The 15,062-nt window shown below is 56.2% G+C and overlaps 1 protein-coding gene across 2 annotated transcripts in view; it reads right to left on the reverse strand.

Moving 5' to 3' along the window:
- The window catches only part of GLI2 (GLI family zinc finger 2), a 251,766-nt gene that overhangs the window by 175,542 nt on the left and 61,162 nt on the right, over positions 1-15,062 (reverse strand). For both annotated transcript variants that reach the window (XM_070581030.1, XM_070581031.1), the window contains one exon: positions 9,262-9,439. In XM_070581030.1, coding sequence (XP_070437131.1) covers positions 9,262-9,409 — 148 coding nt within the window. In that variant the 5' untranslated portion in view covers positions 9,410-9,439. The remainder of the gene's footprint in view (positions 1-9,261; positions 9,440-15,062) is intronic.

A 15,062-nucleotide genomic window follows, 5' to 3' on the forward strand; every position in this document is an offset into this window, starting at 1 on the left:
GCTGCCAGACCTCGGGACCTCTCCCTGGACTCCTTGCCTCCAGCCTCTCTGCCCAAGCCCCCCTCCCACTGCAGGCTGCCCTGCTCTCTGATGTGGCAGGGGTCTGCCTTAAACCTCTGTAGCTGATTCCCTGAAGCCTGGGGGGCGGGGAAGGGGAGAATCTGAATGCTCCACCTGCCTCCAAGGCTGGAGCCCCTCTCAGGCCCCACCCCAACCCCCACATTGGAGCTATAGTGGTCAACACGCTGACCCCCAAGCTCCCACACTCCTGAGGGGCCGTTCTGCTGCTGCCGCCCCCCAATGCCCACCCATGCGTGTGTCCTCCTGATGAGACTCTGCACGTCTCTAAAGGCCCAGCTCAGACGCTGCCGCCCCATGAAGCTCCCCGGGCAGGACATGTCTGGCCTCCCACGTGTCCCCGTAGTGTTCTGCTCTCGGTCCCCCGACATGTCCAACTGGGAGCTCCCAGAGGGCAGAGGCAGGGTCTCTGCCATCACCGCATCTCTGAGCAATGCTCTGGAACCATCTGTGGGATGCACATATGGGCTCAGGGAACCCAGAGGCACCCAGGCCACCTCGGGAAGGCCAGGGTCCCCTTCTTCCTCCAGGTGTCCCACATCCACCCCAAACACCAGGCCTGACTTCATTATCTTCAAAATGTTCCTAAGATCAGAGGCGGTGAGACCTGGCCACAAACATAAAATAAATTATCCTCCCCACCCCCATGATAAATGGTTCTATTAGCAAACCAGATTGTTAAACTCCGACGTAGCAGAACGCAGGAAGCTGGGGCCCATCCATTCTCCCTCTGGCGCACGCAGAGTTGTAAATAGGTTATTTTGTGTGTAAATAACACATTAAAACACAGCATTAGCTGTGTCTTTTGATAGAGAGGAAATTGTTACAAATAAATAATTCCGGACAGGAATGTAAAATAAGCCAGATTTAATAGTGCATGCCTGTGCAGCCGTGTTAAACATGACTAAAATGATAAACCCCAGAATGTACTAATAGTAAACTATGCACTGACATCAAAGTAATGAGGCTGTATTTCTACCAAGCTTTAGAAATGCTAAAATTAGTTTTGACAAAACCAAACATCAGAAAAATGTTTCTAACATAAACACCGTCACTTTGGGAAGAGGGGGTTTGGGCCAGGAGGGCGGCAGGACTTGGGGGCAGCTGTGTCCCATCCCATGGGCAATTCCTGGGAATTTGGTTTCCAGACCCAAGGGAGTCTCTCGGTGACCGTTTATGCTTCACTGTCTCTGGGCCTCAGTTTCCACCTCTGTAAAATGAGCAGATTCGAACTCGATGCTCCGTAACGCTTCTTCCAGTTCTATGTTGGCAATGACTGTAAAGCTTCCCCCGGCTCTGCAGAAGCTGCACGTCCACAGTGAACCATGAGAACTGAGGCCATGTCCGCAGGGGGCGCCGTGGCCCCGGGGAGCGAACTGGAGCGGGAGCCACCACAATGCCCTCGATGCTTCTGTTCTGCGTGGACAGAGCTTGCCAGCTGACGTGCATCAGCCAAAGCACAGCAACATGGGTCCGAAGTACAAACATCTGTGCACCAGCCTCCACCACCGAGGGGAGCAGCAGGCAGGGCCAGCGAAGGCTCCCAGAGCACAGACCCTGGGCTGCACCTAGAGCGCCGTGGAGGGGGAGGGAACACAGCTGCTGTGTCAGGGGCAAGCAGGGCATCTGCTCTGACTTTAGACGGCAGCCGTCTTGAGTGGCGTTCTGAGCCTGAGGGCTCAGCATGGAGCATGAGCCTGTGATACACGAGAGAAAAGCTCACCCAGACTTCCATCACTAACATTTACTTCGTCCTGCTCTCTGCAGGCACTCTGCTAGCCACTCTACAAATGCTCTCCTGTTTCACCTCACTGTAGCCAGAGTAGTCACCATTATTATCTCCACTTGACGGCCTTCAGAGAAGGTCTGATCTGCCCCAGAGCACACAGTTAACACGTGGAGAGCTGGGAGGAGGCCCGGCCCCACTGGCCTCAAGCCCCATCCTTCCCCCAACATTCTGCCACCCTCCGCCCCAGGCCCCTGGCTCTCCAGTACACCCTCGTGCCTGAGACCACAACAGGACGTTGTCAAGAGTCATTCAGAAGCACCTGAAAAACACCTGGGTGGCCATGCCCTGGGTTTGTGAAGCTATCAGGGAGAAGCATGTCCTGCTCTGCTTTCTGGAGAAAGTCTGATGGGAACTGGTGTTCCACGTGGCTGGGCCGTAAAAACAAGCTCAGAAGCAGCATCCACAGCAATCCTGGAAATCACTTAAATAAGAATAATTGCCCACTTAGTCATGCCTGAGTGCATCCTCAGGCCCAAGGCAAAGGTGTGTGGCCCCAGCCGAGTGGCTCAGGTAAGTGAGGGAGGCTGGCCCACCCAGCAAGGTCCCTGCTGTCCAAGGGGCCTCGGGAGGGCAGCTGGGGCCAAGGAGCAGGCAGCCCCTAATGACCCTCGTCCCAGGGGACCTCAGGGCCTCAGAGGCAGCTGGCCGCACCAGCCCATGGGCACACACCTGCCATAACAGCATCAGTCTGCTTCCATTCCCTCCACAATCATTTATCGGGTGTCTGCCTTGCTGGGGGCGCTGGGGTGACCAGACACCCTGCCCACAGGGGCATCCCGGGGTTTGGGGGCCACAGACACAGAGAGGGAGCTAAGAGACCAGGGACTCAGAAATATCCATCAATGACAGGGCACAGTAAGGTCCACGTGACTCAGGGGGTTTCCTGGCTCTGGGCAGCTCCGCTGGAATGGTCACCTCCTGAGTCGTTTCTGTATTCTGATATTTGCACAGCATTCCAGGACAGACGTGGACGCCTCACCTCAAGCAAAAATGGGCCTCGAAGAAACTTTCAAATAAGCCCACAGGGCCAGTGAACAAGAGGAAGGGGTGGCCGGTGTGAGTTTAGGTGGCACAGAGGCCTCCTGCAGTCAGGGAGCACTGTGCTGAGAGTCAGACAGTGCTCAACCCTAGTTAACAATAACCCTGCCAGTGCGAACCACTGCTAGTTCACCACCTCCAGGATCTAGTCATGCCTTGGACCAACTACATCCAACGACCTGGGAAGCCTGTTAGACACACACACGCCCAGGCGCAGCCCGGGAGAATCCATTTCAGCAGGTCTGGGGCAGCCTGGGAGTCTGTATTGACTCCAGCGGTGTCAGGAGATTCTAAGGCCTGGCAGCTTTGGCACCCTCTGGTCTGGTCTCCCCCTCCAGTGTACAGTGGAGGAAGCTGTTAGGAGGCCAGGGACCCGCTAAGGCCACCTGGTCTGATTCCCAGCCCAGGGCTCCCTTCTCCACTCTAGAGAGAAACCCAGGCTTCCGACCAACCATCCAGCCTCAACGGGTCAGCTAACAACAGTTACCGGCAAAGAGGAGACTTTCTGAGTCAGGCAGAGGCCGCAGACCCAGGAAAGGAAAACTGGCAATAGTTAACCAAGCAAACACTTAATGTGGACCTCACGGAGAGCCGCCTTTGTGCCCAAGACTTCAGCATGCTAACTCGAGTGATTCTCACAACGCTGGGAAGCAGGTTCCATTACGTCCACTTTACAGATGAGGAAACCGAGGCACAGACCCGCCCGGGGCAGGGGCGCTCGGCCTCACCCAGGTGGTCCGGTTCCCGAGTCTGGGCTGCTGCTTCCTCTTCCGTGGCACTGCTGTGAGACGAGAGGCGGCAGGAGCAGCCACTCTCCACCAAGTGCCTGTGCCGGGCAGGTGGGAGCACGTGATATGTGTCCCATCATTTCTGCCCAGCAGCTCTGCATATGATTCCCACTTCACAGATGGAAACACCCGCCCGCCTCGTGCACTTGGAACCCCGGGGGCCCAACGCTGCAGTCATCAGAGCCACTTGCTTGGCCCCATTCCCAGCAGCTCTGCTTCAGGAGGTCTGCATGGGGTGGGGCCCAGTTCACAGGAAGGCTGCTGCTGCTGCTGGGGTCCCACGCCAGGAGGACCCTGGCCCAGTACACAGTAGGCACTTCGTGTGACCATTAGTGTTGGCCACTGCAGGCACGTCACAGGATTTCTAAAGCTGTCGGGCTGCCTGACTCTGGGACAAGCAAAGCTCATCAGACCCAGACCCAGCTCTGAGTTTGATGGCTCCAGCCTTCCCCATCGTCCCAGCCCGGAGGCTCGGAGCGGCTGGGCCCCCTGGTACACCACTGAGGCACACAGAGGGGTTCAGAAACATTTTTGGAAAGAAAAGCCGCTGTTGGGGAGGAAAATACGACAGCATTTGGGCAGTGTCGGTATAAAGCAATGAGAAACATCTGAATCAAATTGCCTTTAAAATTACACCATTTTAAAAATTAAAGGGAAAAAAAGCTCTGGGCCAAAATGTGTTTTTAAAGCTTTACGGCCTCCAAAGTGTTAGCACAAGGGCTAGAGAGACTGGGAAAGAGCCCACCGGCCGCTATCCGGAGCTGCGCCGCCAGGTGCTCCCACGAACCCCCCCAGGCTGACCGCCGTGCTGCCTTCTCCCTCGAACAGGCCCTGCTCCGCTCCACACAGGTGTTTCTGCCTCCGTTCTGGCTCAGGGAGATGGCGACTCTGAGGGAAACACCCAGCCCCCAGCAGGTGGAGCTTGACCTAAGGGAGGTCAAGCAACAGGGGCCAGTCGAGCCAGGTGACTTTTGCAAATAAGTCACAGCACTGACCTCAAAGAAGTGGCTGTCTGGAAGAGAGCAGGTGCTGTCTGCCGTTGGACAGACAAGGGAGCTGAGGCTAGGGGACAGACGAGGAGACCCGTCTCAGGCTAGTGCAGAGACTGGACGCTTCCCAGAGTATCAGCAGGCTGGGGTCTAAGGCCCAAATCACCTGCCAACAGTGCAAACTCACAATCTAAAAAGTAAACATCTGAAAGAGACTCTCCCCATGGGAGGGGCGGGAGCCCAAGCCCCAGACCTGGCTCTCTGCTGAAGCAGCTGGCGGCCTTGGGCAAGTCCCATCGCCACCGCATCTTCGCCTCCTCTACGAAATGGAGAGGCTCCAGCCCCACTCAAGAATGAGACATGCCTGCCACTTCTCCCGAACACCTAGAAGCTCCCATCTGGGTTCCCAAGCTTTGCCCCCAGGGACGCCACCTCCCTTACATCCTATCTCCTTGCTTTGGACTCATTCTCTTTCTGGTTCCTAAGGGGGCTTCAGATCAGGTGGCTGTCAAGGATCTTGGGTGAGGCTTAAGATACCATCAGTCGTGTGCTAACAATGGGCTCTGGCAGCGGGGACGGGAGGAGGCAGCCCGATCTGTAGAGCTTGCCAGTTTCGTGGTGAAAATACTCCCGTCATGCCAATTTCAGTTACCAACCTCAGGTCTTACATGGCAGAACTAGACGGAGACGCACTCAGCTCTCACAAGCTGGCACGGGCTGGCTGCAGCACACCCCTGCCTCCCAAGATACTTGCATTGTAACAGAGAGTTCTAGAAGGCTGAAGTCCTTAAGAACCAAAGGGGTGAGTTTCCTGCATGCCACGTACATCACCCTGAGTTCCAACATCTGGACAAGCACTGCTAAGAGAACCTCGCTACCTTATAAAGTCGTGCTCACAAGATAGAATTTGCATCCTGCTCTTTTTCTCTACTAATAACTACTATAAACACATCCCTCCCCATTATTATAAAGTCTTGATAAACGTTTTTAAATGGCTACAGAATGTTCCATTCAATAGATGTTCCACAGTTTGATTAATCAATCTCCTATCATTAAACAATTAACACTGTTCTCAATTTTTCACTTATAAATAACGTGGAAATGAAATCTTTCTGCCTAAAGGTGTGCTCACTCCTAGAACCAAAGTCATAGAATTCCAGCGGTGGAACTGGAACACCTGGCACTGGTGGCAGTCGGGGAGGGTTGGCTGAGGAGTCAGAAGCTGGCCTGGAATACAGGTGCCCCCACATGTGGACACCCCGCAGACATGGGCAATCACAGCGCTGCCAGTTTGCAGGATCTGGTCCGTCTGTCATTACTGCCCATTACTCACCAGAGTGCCCCTGACGTCCTCAGACAGGACTCACCCCACCCCTTGACAGATGTTTAATAAGCCAGGAAAACTAAGCTTGTGTAAGCCATCCCATCTGGGTGAGGTGCCGATCATGGTGCAGACCGTGGGGACAGTCTCACAGGCTTTGAAGAGATAAACGGGCGTTGGAGGAGCCAGGTGTCTGAGCAGTCACCTGCACAGCAACCGGGGAGTCAGCTCAGCCACACTCCTGCCGCAGCAAACAGGCCTCAGACAAGCCTCCCTGGACTGGGATGGTCACTCTATCTTTTCCAGAAATAGCTGAGGGACAGGGTCCCCTCAACAAGCAGTTCTCAGCTCCCTACACCCTTGCTCCAGTCCAGGATGCGCAGGGCAGCACTGCCCCTGTCGCAGGCCTTTGTGCAGGCCCAACGGCCTGTCCGCAGCGCCTGTCCACACCCAGCCCCATGCCTGCAGGCTGGGCATCCAGCCTCCTCAGGAGCTAGGCAAATGCTGCTGCTCCACCAAACCACCCCTCCTCGGCCCAGCTCCTCGCCCACCACCCCCTCCCTCCTCACACTGCTCAGGTGCACAGGACACACTCAGGTGCCATCTCAGGCCCGGCCCAGCACCAGGACCCGAGACCCAGAGCTGAGTGCGAGAACGTCCCCACCCCTGAGGGGGCCTCTGTGTCGGGGACCTGTGCAAACCACCTTCTCCCACCTGGCATCTCCTTCCATGCATTCCCCTCACCTGTCGGCAGCTCCACACCCCTGCGTGCAGGAAGGGGCACGTCAGAGGCTCTTTGGAGCCTTCCGGGACTCGATTTCACTGAGTAACTGAGGATTCTTGCTAACAGCACCTCCGCCACCATGGATAAGATGTAAGCAAGATCCCATGTCTCAAGATCGTAGAGACTTTGAACACTATCTGTCAAATGCCCTCAGGACACAGATTAGGAAAGCAGGGCCCAGAGAAGGGAACAAGATGCCACACCAGGACCCAGGATGTTGCTGGAACTAGGAACCAGGCCAGCGCCCTCTGGGCCGCAGCACCGGGCCTCCCTCACCCCATCCGCAGAACGCAGTCGTCAAAGTCCACCAGCACCGGGATACCCGCTCCAAGATGCTCTCCGCTTTGCTCCATGCAGCAACAGCTGCTCTTCTCTGACTCCAGGAAGGCCCTTCCCCAATAGGCCTTTCAGCGAGGGGCAAGGGAGCGGGGGCCTGAGGAGGCTCTCCAGCAGCAGCGGAACCCGACTCCAGCCTCTCTGAGGACCGCAAGCCACCTGCCCTGGGGCAGGTGGGCTGACAGGCAAACCCATCCTCTGCCGGAAACTCATCAGCCAAGCTCCCCTGGGGTCGGGCAGTGAGGAGACAAGAGGGCCTGCGGGGGTGGGCAGGGAAGGCACCCTGGGGTGGGTGTGGGGTGGAAAGGGGTGAGCGCCTCCGTGGAGCTGCTGTACTCCAAGCTATAGGCCTGCTGCCCATCCCTCCTAGATCCAGAACCCCTCAAGCACCTGTCATGATTGCACAACTGGGTCTGATGCTGGAGGGGCTTCCCCCCAATTACTGTCTAACTACTGTCTAATTACTGCCTAAGTCTGTTCTCTGCTACTGTGACACGCAGTAAATTGTGCTGTGCAGCAGCTCATGATTCACTCACAGCTCTGGAGAGCACGACCCAGGCTGAGGCGGGAAGAGCTGAGGGGCAGGCCAGAGATACACAGAGCGGGCCTCAGAGCCCCAAGCACCTGTGTGTCAGACAGAGGGACAGCCTGAGGCATCGCCACAGGCCAGGGTGGGCCCTGACCCGGGGGAAGGAACAGACCATGTGCAGACACAGCCAGGCCCAGGACAGCCAGCCCTGGGAACAGGCAGCCGGGCCTCTGAGCCACCGCCAGCCTCCCAGCTGGGCTTCCCCTCACCTCGTCTCCTGGCTCCCTGACACCACCCTGCGTGGGGAGTCCACCCTGGGTTCGCTCCTCCCATGCCAGGTAAGAGCTCTTCCTCCACCCCCGCCCCACACCAGCCCCTCCTCACGGAGGAAGGGCCTGAAGACCCCATCTCCAAGAAGACAGGAGTCGAGGGGCATCACCCAGGTCAGGAGGCCAATGGCCCGCCTCCCTGTGAGAGCACAGAGGTTGGGCTGGCATCTCCCTCTCCTGACTCGGGCCACACATCCTGATAATGACCTCCAGCTGGGCAGCACAGGGGACCTGCAAATAAATATGGTAACAACAACCCAGAGGTCCTCAAGTTCACTCTTGGGAGCAGGGACACCTATACGCTCCAAGTATCTTCGCTTCCCTGGGCCCCGGCCCCAAGCTGCACCCAGCATGGCCCAGGGACTAGCAGCACCAGTGTCACCTGAGCGCTGGTTAGAAACGCAGAAACCTCAGGCCCACCTGACTTGCTGAAGCGGGTCGCACCCTAACAAGCCCCCCGAAATGTGTATGCGCATCACAGGGTAGAGGCACTGCCGGCCTTGCACACCCACCCCAGCGAAGGCGGCTTCTCCCCACTGCTCTCCGGGCTGTGCCTGAGCAGCGGGAGCAACAGGGCATGACTAAACGCACTTGAATAAAAAGGGAATGACAAGAAATCTAAGTCTCTCCATTCCTTGGAGACAGAAATAGTTCTGTGGCCTCCAGATGGACTGCGCAGACACACGGGAGGTCTCGCCTTCCCGCCAAACTTTCCCAACGGGATGCTGGCAAAGACCAGTGGAAACCAGAGTATTTCTCTTCGGGGCAGTAAAATGAGAGGCTGTGGCTCGTGTAGTCCTTCTGTTATAATTAACTTGGCCAGAAATTCACCTAAGGATACTAAGTTCCATACCTGACCCTCTAATTACAGCCAGAAGGATCGAGAGACAATTACTTTCCAAAATAGACCTTGGCGGGCCAGAGACAAGAAGCGGCATAGCTGGCCCATCTCGAATGTGCCAACTGAATGCAGCCCAGGGCCGCCCAGCAGCCACAGCGCCTCCCTTCCGCTCCCTCTCCCCATTCTCAGACCCCCACCCCCTGCCCGCCAGAGTCTGAGATGACAGCCCAGCCCCCCAGATTTGGGGTGGCCAGACCTCCGAGAAAACCTACAGGCGACCAGCACAGTGCCTGGGATCCCCAGAAGCAGGAGGCCCTCCTCTCCGCCCTCCATAAACCCAGCATGCCTGCCTGATGACATCGGCCACCAGGCTAATTAAATGCTAATAGGCTAATGAAAAACACCCCTCCTGCCGGCACAGGCGCAGAACAGCGAGTACCTCCTTGGGCAGCGACCGCCGCCGCGGCCGCTGTGGCCACCGCTAGAGCCGAGGCCTTCCTGGCCGGGTCGGGGAAAGCGGTGGCCTCCAGGATCCCACTTTTGGCTTCCTTCTTCTCTGAGGCAGCGGCGGAGGCGGACGTCTCCATCTTAGCAGCTCATAGTCCCAGGTGGCAGCCCTGAAGGAGAAGACAGAGACAGTCACCCACGCAGCCCCAGACCGGCCGGGAGCGCGACCCAGATTCCTGCCCTGTTCGCCTCAAAAGCGACCAACTTAATTCGCTCATAATTGGGAAGGAGGGTTTAATTAATTTTGAGAATTATGAGTTCTGAGATTCATCTGGTCTTTCGGACGACCTCCCGGACAACAGCCAAGCAAATTCGTCGTCTTTTACCCCAGATTTTTAAAATTGAAGCAACAAGTCCCTGCTGCTGTAAGCAGTGAGCAGCAGGAAGACCAACAAGGAGAAATGAAGTCAGGATCACGGGATGCTCCAACTCGGAATCCCAGGAAAATAAAAGTAAAGACAGTGACAACTACTCAGAGGTCCTGAAAGAAGAGCCTCGTGTCCTTTCCTCCCTGCTCACCAGGATCCATGCTTCATTTCTTCAGGCATACGTTCATGCGCTCATTCACGCACAGATGTATCATCATTTATCCACTGGCGCACACACAGTCAACCTATTTTTAAGATTAAGATGTTAAGAGCCTAAGATTTTAAGCTCTATGGTGCATGAGGCATGGTGCCTGGTGCTAAAGGTACAATCTTGGAGTTTACAGTGTCCTTAGGAGACAGATAATAAATGGGGGGCTGGGGGGATTCGTGCAGATTTAGCTGCAGTTGGTGAGAGGTGGAAGGAAAAGAACACAGGGTGGCGGGGCAGAGCAGGGTAGCAGGGCAGAGCAGGGTGGAGGGGCAGGGGGTGGCCACCTTGCTTCCTGGAGTAGGGACGGGATGCCACGTGGAGCTCCGAGGAGCCCAGGGCAGAGGCGGAGCCATGGCCCAGGCCCAGACGGGAGGAGGCTGGCTTGTTTAAGAAGCAGCAAGAAGGCGTGTGCAGGCCCTGGGCGGGTTTGGGCAGAGGGGGGACATGACACGACTCATGGTGTAAAGGGGTCCCTCTGCTATTATGTGGAGAGCAGATGGGGGAGGAAGGGACATGGCTGCAAGGACCCAGGGAGATCTAACAGTGGTCTGGGTGAAGGGGGCCATGGTACAGCGTGGACACACTCTGAAGGCGGGGCCCACACACCGTGCCAGGGCGGGGATGCTGGGTGTCATGAGAAGAGGGGTAGAGGGAGGAGGCTCAGGGGATGCGGGCACAGGTAACGCTCGTCTCCAGCAGGGTGGTGGGACACAAGCGAGCATTTCACTAACTTGCTTCATCCCTTGCAGATACTGCTAACCGAGTATGTGTCAAATATTACAAAACAGAAATTTGAAAGACAATTTTTTTTTAAAGAAGGGGGGTCGTCAAAGATGGCTCATATTTTTGGCCGAGCACCTGGATGATGGAAGGCTGGTGCCATTGGCTGAGATGGAGCACCATGGCGAGAAGCAGGTGTGAGGCGGAAATCAGCTCAGTGTGGGCCATGTTGAGATGCCTATAAGACATGCAGAACTGCTGGAAATGCAAGTCAGAGGTCAGAGGAAAGATGGAGGCTAGAGATGGGAATATGGCAGCCACTGGGCAAGATCTCCAAGGGAAACGCGGAAGGAGAAGAAGAAGAGAAAGTTCTAAAACTGAGACACAGGGCATTCCAAAATTTCCAGGTCAGGAAAAAGAGGAGAAACCTGTCAGGGAGAGTGAGCAGCAGTGGTCAGTGGGGGAAGGAGGAGAAAGAAAAGAAAAACACCAGCAGAGGGCGGGGGCTGGGAAGCCAACTCAAGGAAAAAATCCCTAAAGAGGAGGGGCAAGCAGCTCCATCACTGAGAGATGAGATGTGAGGCCCGAGTGCCGAGTCGCTGTGGTGGCAGGGGGCCCAGGGCCCAGGTGGCTTTTAGGGAGAGAGCAGAAGAGAGTGGAAACAGAGGCACAGACAATTTAGTCAAGAAGCTTTCCTATAAAAGAAGCAAAACATGTGGCGACAAGTGGAAAGAGTCAAGGAGCTTGCCATTTCAGAAATGAGGCAGGGAATGTTCCAGAAGAGAGCTCCAGATCACAGCATAGCAGAAACCAAAGGCCGTGGTCAGCTCCATCCCCAGGGGCCTCAAGGCTAAAGCGACATCCACACGGCCCAGGATTTCATTTGTTTAATCCACAGAGGACTCTCATGTCTTTCTAAGTAGAAAATGGGAGCATACGAGAATGATGAATGTGACACGCGACATGAGGACCAGGGTCCTCCTGGCCTGCCAAGCAAACGGCCCGGCTCTGAACCTCCTGGTTTTGTCAGCACACGCTGGCCTGTCCAGTTTCCACAATCTTTCAAAACTCCCTGTGCAGAAAACCCAAGGTGGATGAGGGAGAGAGAAATGTCCCTGAGGATTTTGGCAAGTTAGTGGGTTTCCTCTGGCCTCGAGATTTAGGGATCACCGCCTGATCCTTTAAGCCTATTTGTATAATCTGTTCTTTAAGACTCTGGCTATCTGAATGGCCCACTAGCAACACGCCCTGGCCCGTGCCTGCCCCCCTTAGCCTGGCCACAGAAACCACCCACCACCCCACCAGCCACCTTCCCGACCACCTGAGCTGCACCACTGGGTCACCTTCCTCTCCTCGTTCTCCTCCCACATCTGACTGGCTGCAATCGCCAGAACTTCACCCCAAAGGACCCCAGCAGCGGTGCCTCTCCCAGCTGGCTGCTCTGTGCCGGCTTCTTCCCTTCTGGATCCTGGGTACCGTCTATACCACCTCTGGTCCCCCTCCAGTCATCCTTTACCCGACAGCCAGGCACCTTCCCCAAAACCAAATCTCAACACCTCCCTGCCCTGGCCGCGGCCACCTTGTTGAGCCCCCTCAGCCTTCACATCAAGTCTTGCTGGTTCTCCCTGCAGCCTCCTCTAACCTCCTCCCCTTCACACCCAGACAGGCATGATGGTCCTGCCCTTGCACGCCACAAGGCCTCTGCTCACGCTGTGCCACCTTCCAGAAACCTTTCATCCTTTCTGGTTATCACAGACTCCTACTCTTCCTTCAAGATACCATTCAGACGTCACTTCCTCCAGGAAGCTCCCCATCACAGTCACTCGTGCTTCCGGACTGCTGCAGCAACCCAACATCCCTGTACTGTATTCATCCCCTCCAGGTCAGGAGCTGCTTCCCACGCAGCACCTGCTCAGGAATGCCTGGCAGAGAAAGTGGAACTCTGAGGCAGGAAATCACGGCTCTTTGAAAGGCAAGTGATTTTGTAAACAACCTGGGGTTTACTCCCAAGAAACTCAGGTGAAGGAATTTAGGCCCAACTTTGAAACACACCCTGAATTTGGAAGTAAGGACAAAAAGCAAAGTAACAGCTGGAACAAGAAACCTTTAATAAGCATCTACCAGGTGCCAAGCACTTGACAAGAGTGACCTCATTTAATCCTCACAACATTTTACATAGGGAGACACCAATGCTCAGAGAGGCTGAGTAACTTGCCCAAAGGCACACTACTCAGAAGTGACTGTGTGCCAGGCCTTGAACTCAGTCTATGTGGTCCTAAAGCCATACTCTCAAGCATCACAGTGAGCTGTCCTTCACATGGGGATCCCTCACTGCTAAGGGATTTGCCCCCAAATTCCCGGGCAGGCATTAAGGTAACTGACTATGGAGCTCTTCAGGTATGGGGAGCACTGTGCAAGGAACCAGGGGGGCCCCAGAAGCAGGATTTGGCATGGCCCCCCAGCCCTAGTGCCATGTCCAAGGTGTCGAGACCGGTGGATTGGGACCTCCAGCCAAGGCCAAAAGCTGAGGCTCTGTCCAGGGCTGCTTGCCAACACCATGGTCATACAGTGGCTCCTGTCTGCTGGGGCTGATGGGGGGTGGGGGACAGGGGGCAGCTGTACATCGTTCACTAACTCTTTATTTTCTAATTCTTCATTGACAGTCAGCCTCACGCCTCGCGTTGAGCTAGGCTGGGACCTGGCTAGGCCCTGCACATCCCCAAATGAATCAGGTGTCCCTCTGCTGGGTTTGGACACTGCCCACCATCACAGCACCTCTCCCACAGCCTGGTCATAATCTGCCACACACCCAGCTGGCTTCCTGCTCGACTGTGACCTCCCCCAGGAAGGGCTAAGCCTTGTACCCCTGGGTCCCCAGGCCCAGCTTAGCAGGTGCTCAGACCCCTTGCAGATGGAATAAAGTGGGCGCAGGGACCCAGGCCTGTGTCTGGAGGGCCCAGGGCTCCACGGACCAGAAACCAGCAGAGGACTCAAGGCGCCCACAGGGCCAACGTATGGGACCAAATCCCAGCCCCAACCCGAGAGGGGCAGGTGGGCTCCTGGGAGGCATCAACTCAACCCTTTCTAAATGCAGATGGGGAAACTGAGGCCAACAACTCAGAACCCTTGGACTTTAGTGTCAGGGATGCCAAGGAAAGAAAGAGGCTCAAGAAGGAACTGTGACAACTTCTGCTAAGGGACTGGAGGAGACTGGAGTGGACGGGAGGGAAAGGCTGTGGTTTTCTCAGAAACAGCAGCTGCAGCTCCCTCGAGCCAACATCCCCGCCCTGTTACGTTGTCAGAGTGGGTGTCATCGTCCCCATCCTTACAGAGGGCAGGGAGCTGCCCGAGGCTACTTCACGGAGGGAGAAGGGCCGGGATTAGAGCCAGGTCCTCTGGCCAAAATGCCACCCGGAAACCTCAGGGTGCGGCCGCCACAAGACCAGGGTGAACAGAGCCTGGGGAGGGAGGGGACTGATTCAGATTCTCATCACCCAGACTTCTGTGGGTGGCGGGAACAGGCATGCACGTGGAAGCACCCGGGGTCCCGTGAGTGCATGTGGGAGCTGACCCTGCCGGGGGAGCCCCTGCCGTGCCCACTAGGCACAGGCCTGTCTTCTGCAGATCAGCTGCTGCCCCCTCCTCCCTTCCAGGAGGCAAAGGCGGTAGACAGCCGAGAGGCTGCGTAAATCACAGGAATTAGCAGGATTAGCACAATTTCTGGGTAAACACCAGGCACCCAGGGTCCCAGGCAGCCACTTTCACTCCCTGAAACTCCTCGAGGCAGACGCCTGGGTCTCATCAACAGCCTCACATGGGCGCCCAGAGGCCAGCTGGGGACAGCAGGGAGGGGTCCCGGGGTCCCAGACCTCAGCTGGGGGCCTGTTTCCCACAGGCTCCCAAACAAGAGGGGCGGGAGCACAGCATCACCAGGGGAGGAGGCGAGCTGGCACCCCCTTTACCTAGGAAACTCATGCAGCTCTAGTGCCCAGGCAACTCACAGTAGAGATGCCGCCACACTCCAGGGGCGCCCTGGGCCCAAGTCAGGAAGAGCACCCTTCCGCCAGGAGACTGCACAGGCCACCTATCCGCCAGCCCTCAGCAACATGGGAGGCCTCCCAGGCCTTCCCCTGGAGATGCTGATTCCACAGGATAGGGGATGACATATCCACACGTTTTTTAAAAAGTCCCATGGGTATTTCTGATGCGCAGGCAGGTTTAGGAAAGACTGCAAGGGGTACTCATAAGGTCGCATCCAGCTTCCAAATAATTTATAAGTTCCAACTGAAGCAAGGCCACAGACCCCGACGAAAAAAATAAACTTTTGTCTTTGCTAACTCGGAACCAGAAGTTGGTATCTCTCTCAGGATCGAACGTGGGAAACAAGCCACAGTGCCTGTGCGCCTGCCGCCAGCACAGTCACAGGCGTGCTCA

This window comes from Equus przewalskii, chromosome 17 (genome assembly GCF_037783145.1).
Source record: "Equus przewalskii isolate Varuska chromosome 17, EquPr2, whole genome shotgun sequence".
NCBI lineage: Eukaryota > Metazoa > Chordata > Mammalia > Perissodactyla > Equidae > Equus > Equus przewalskii.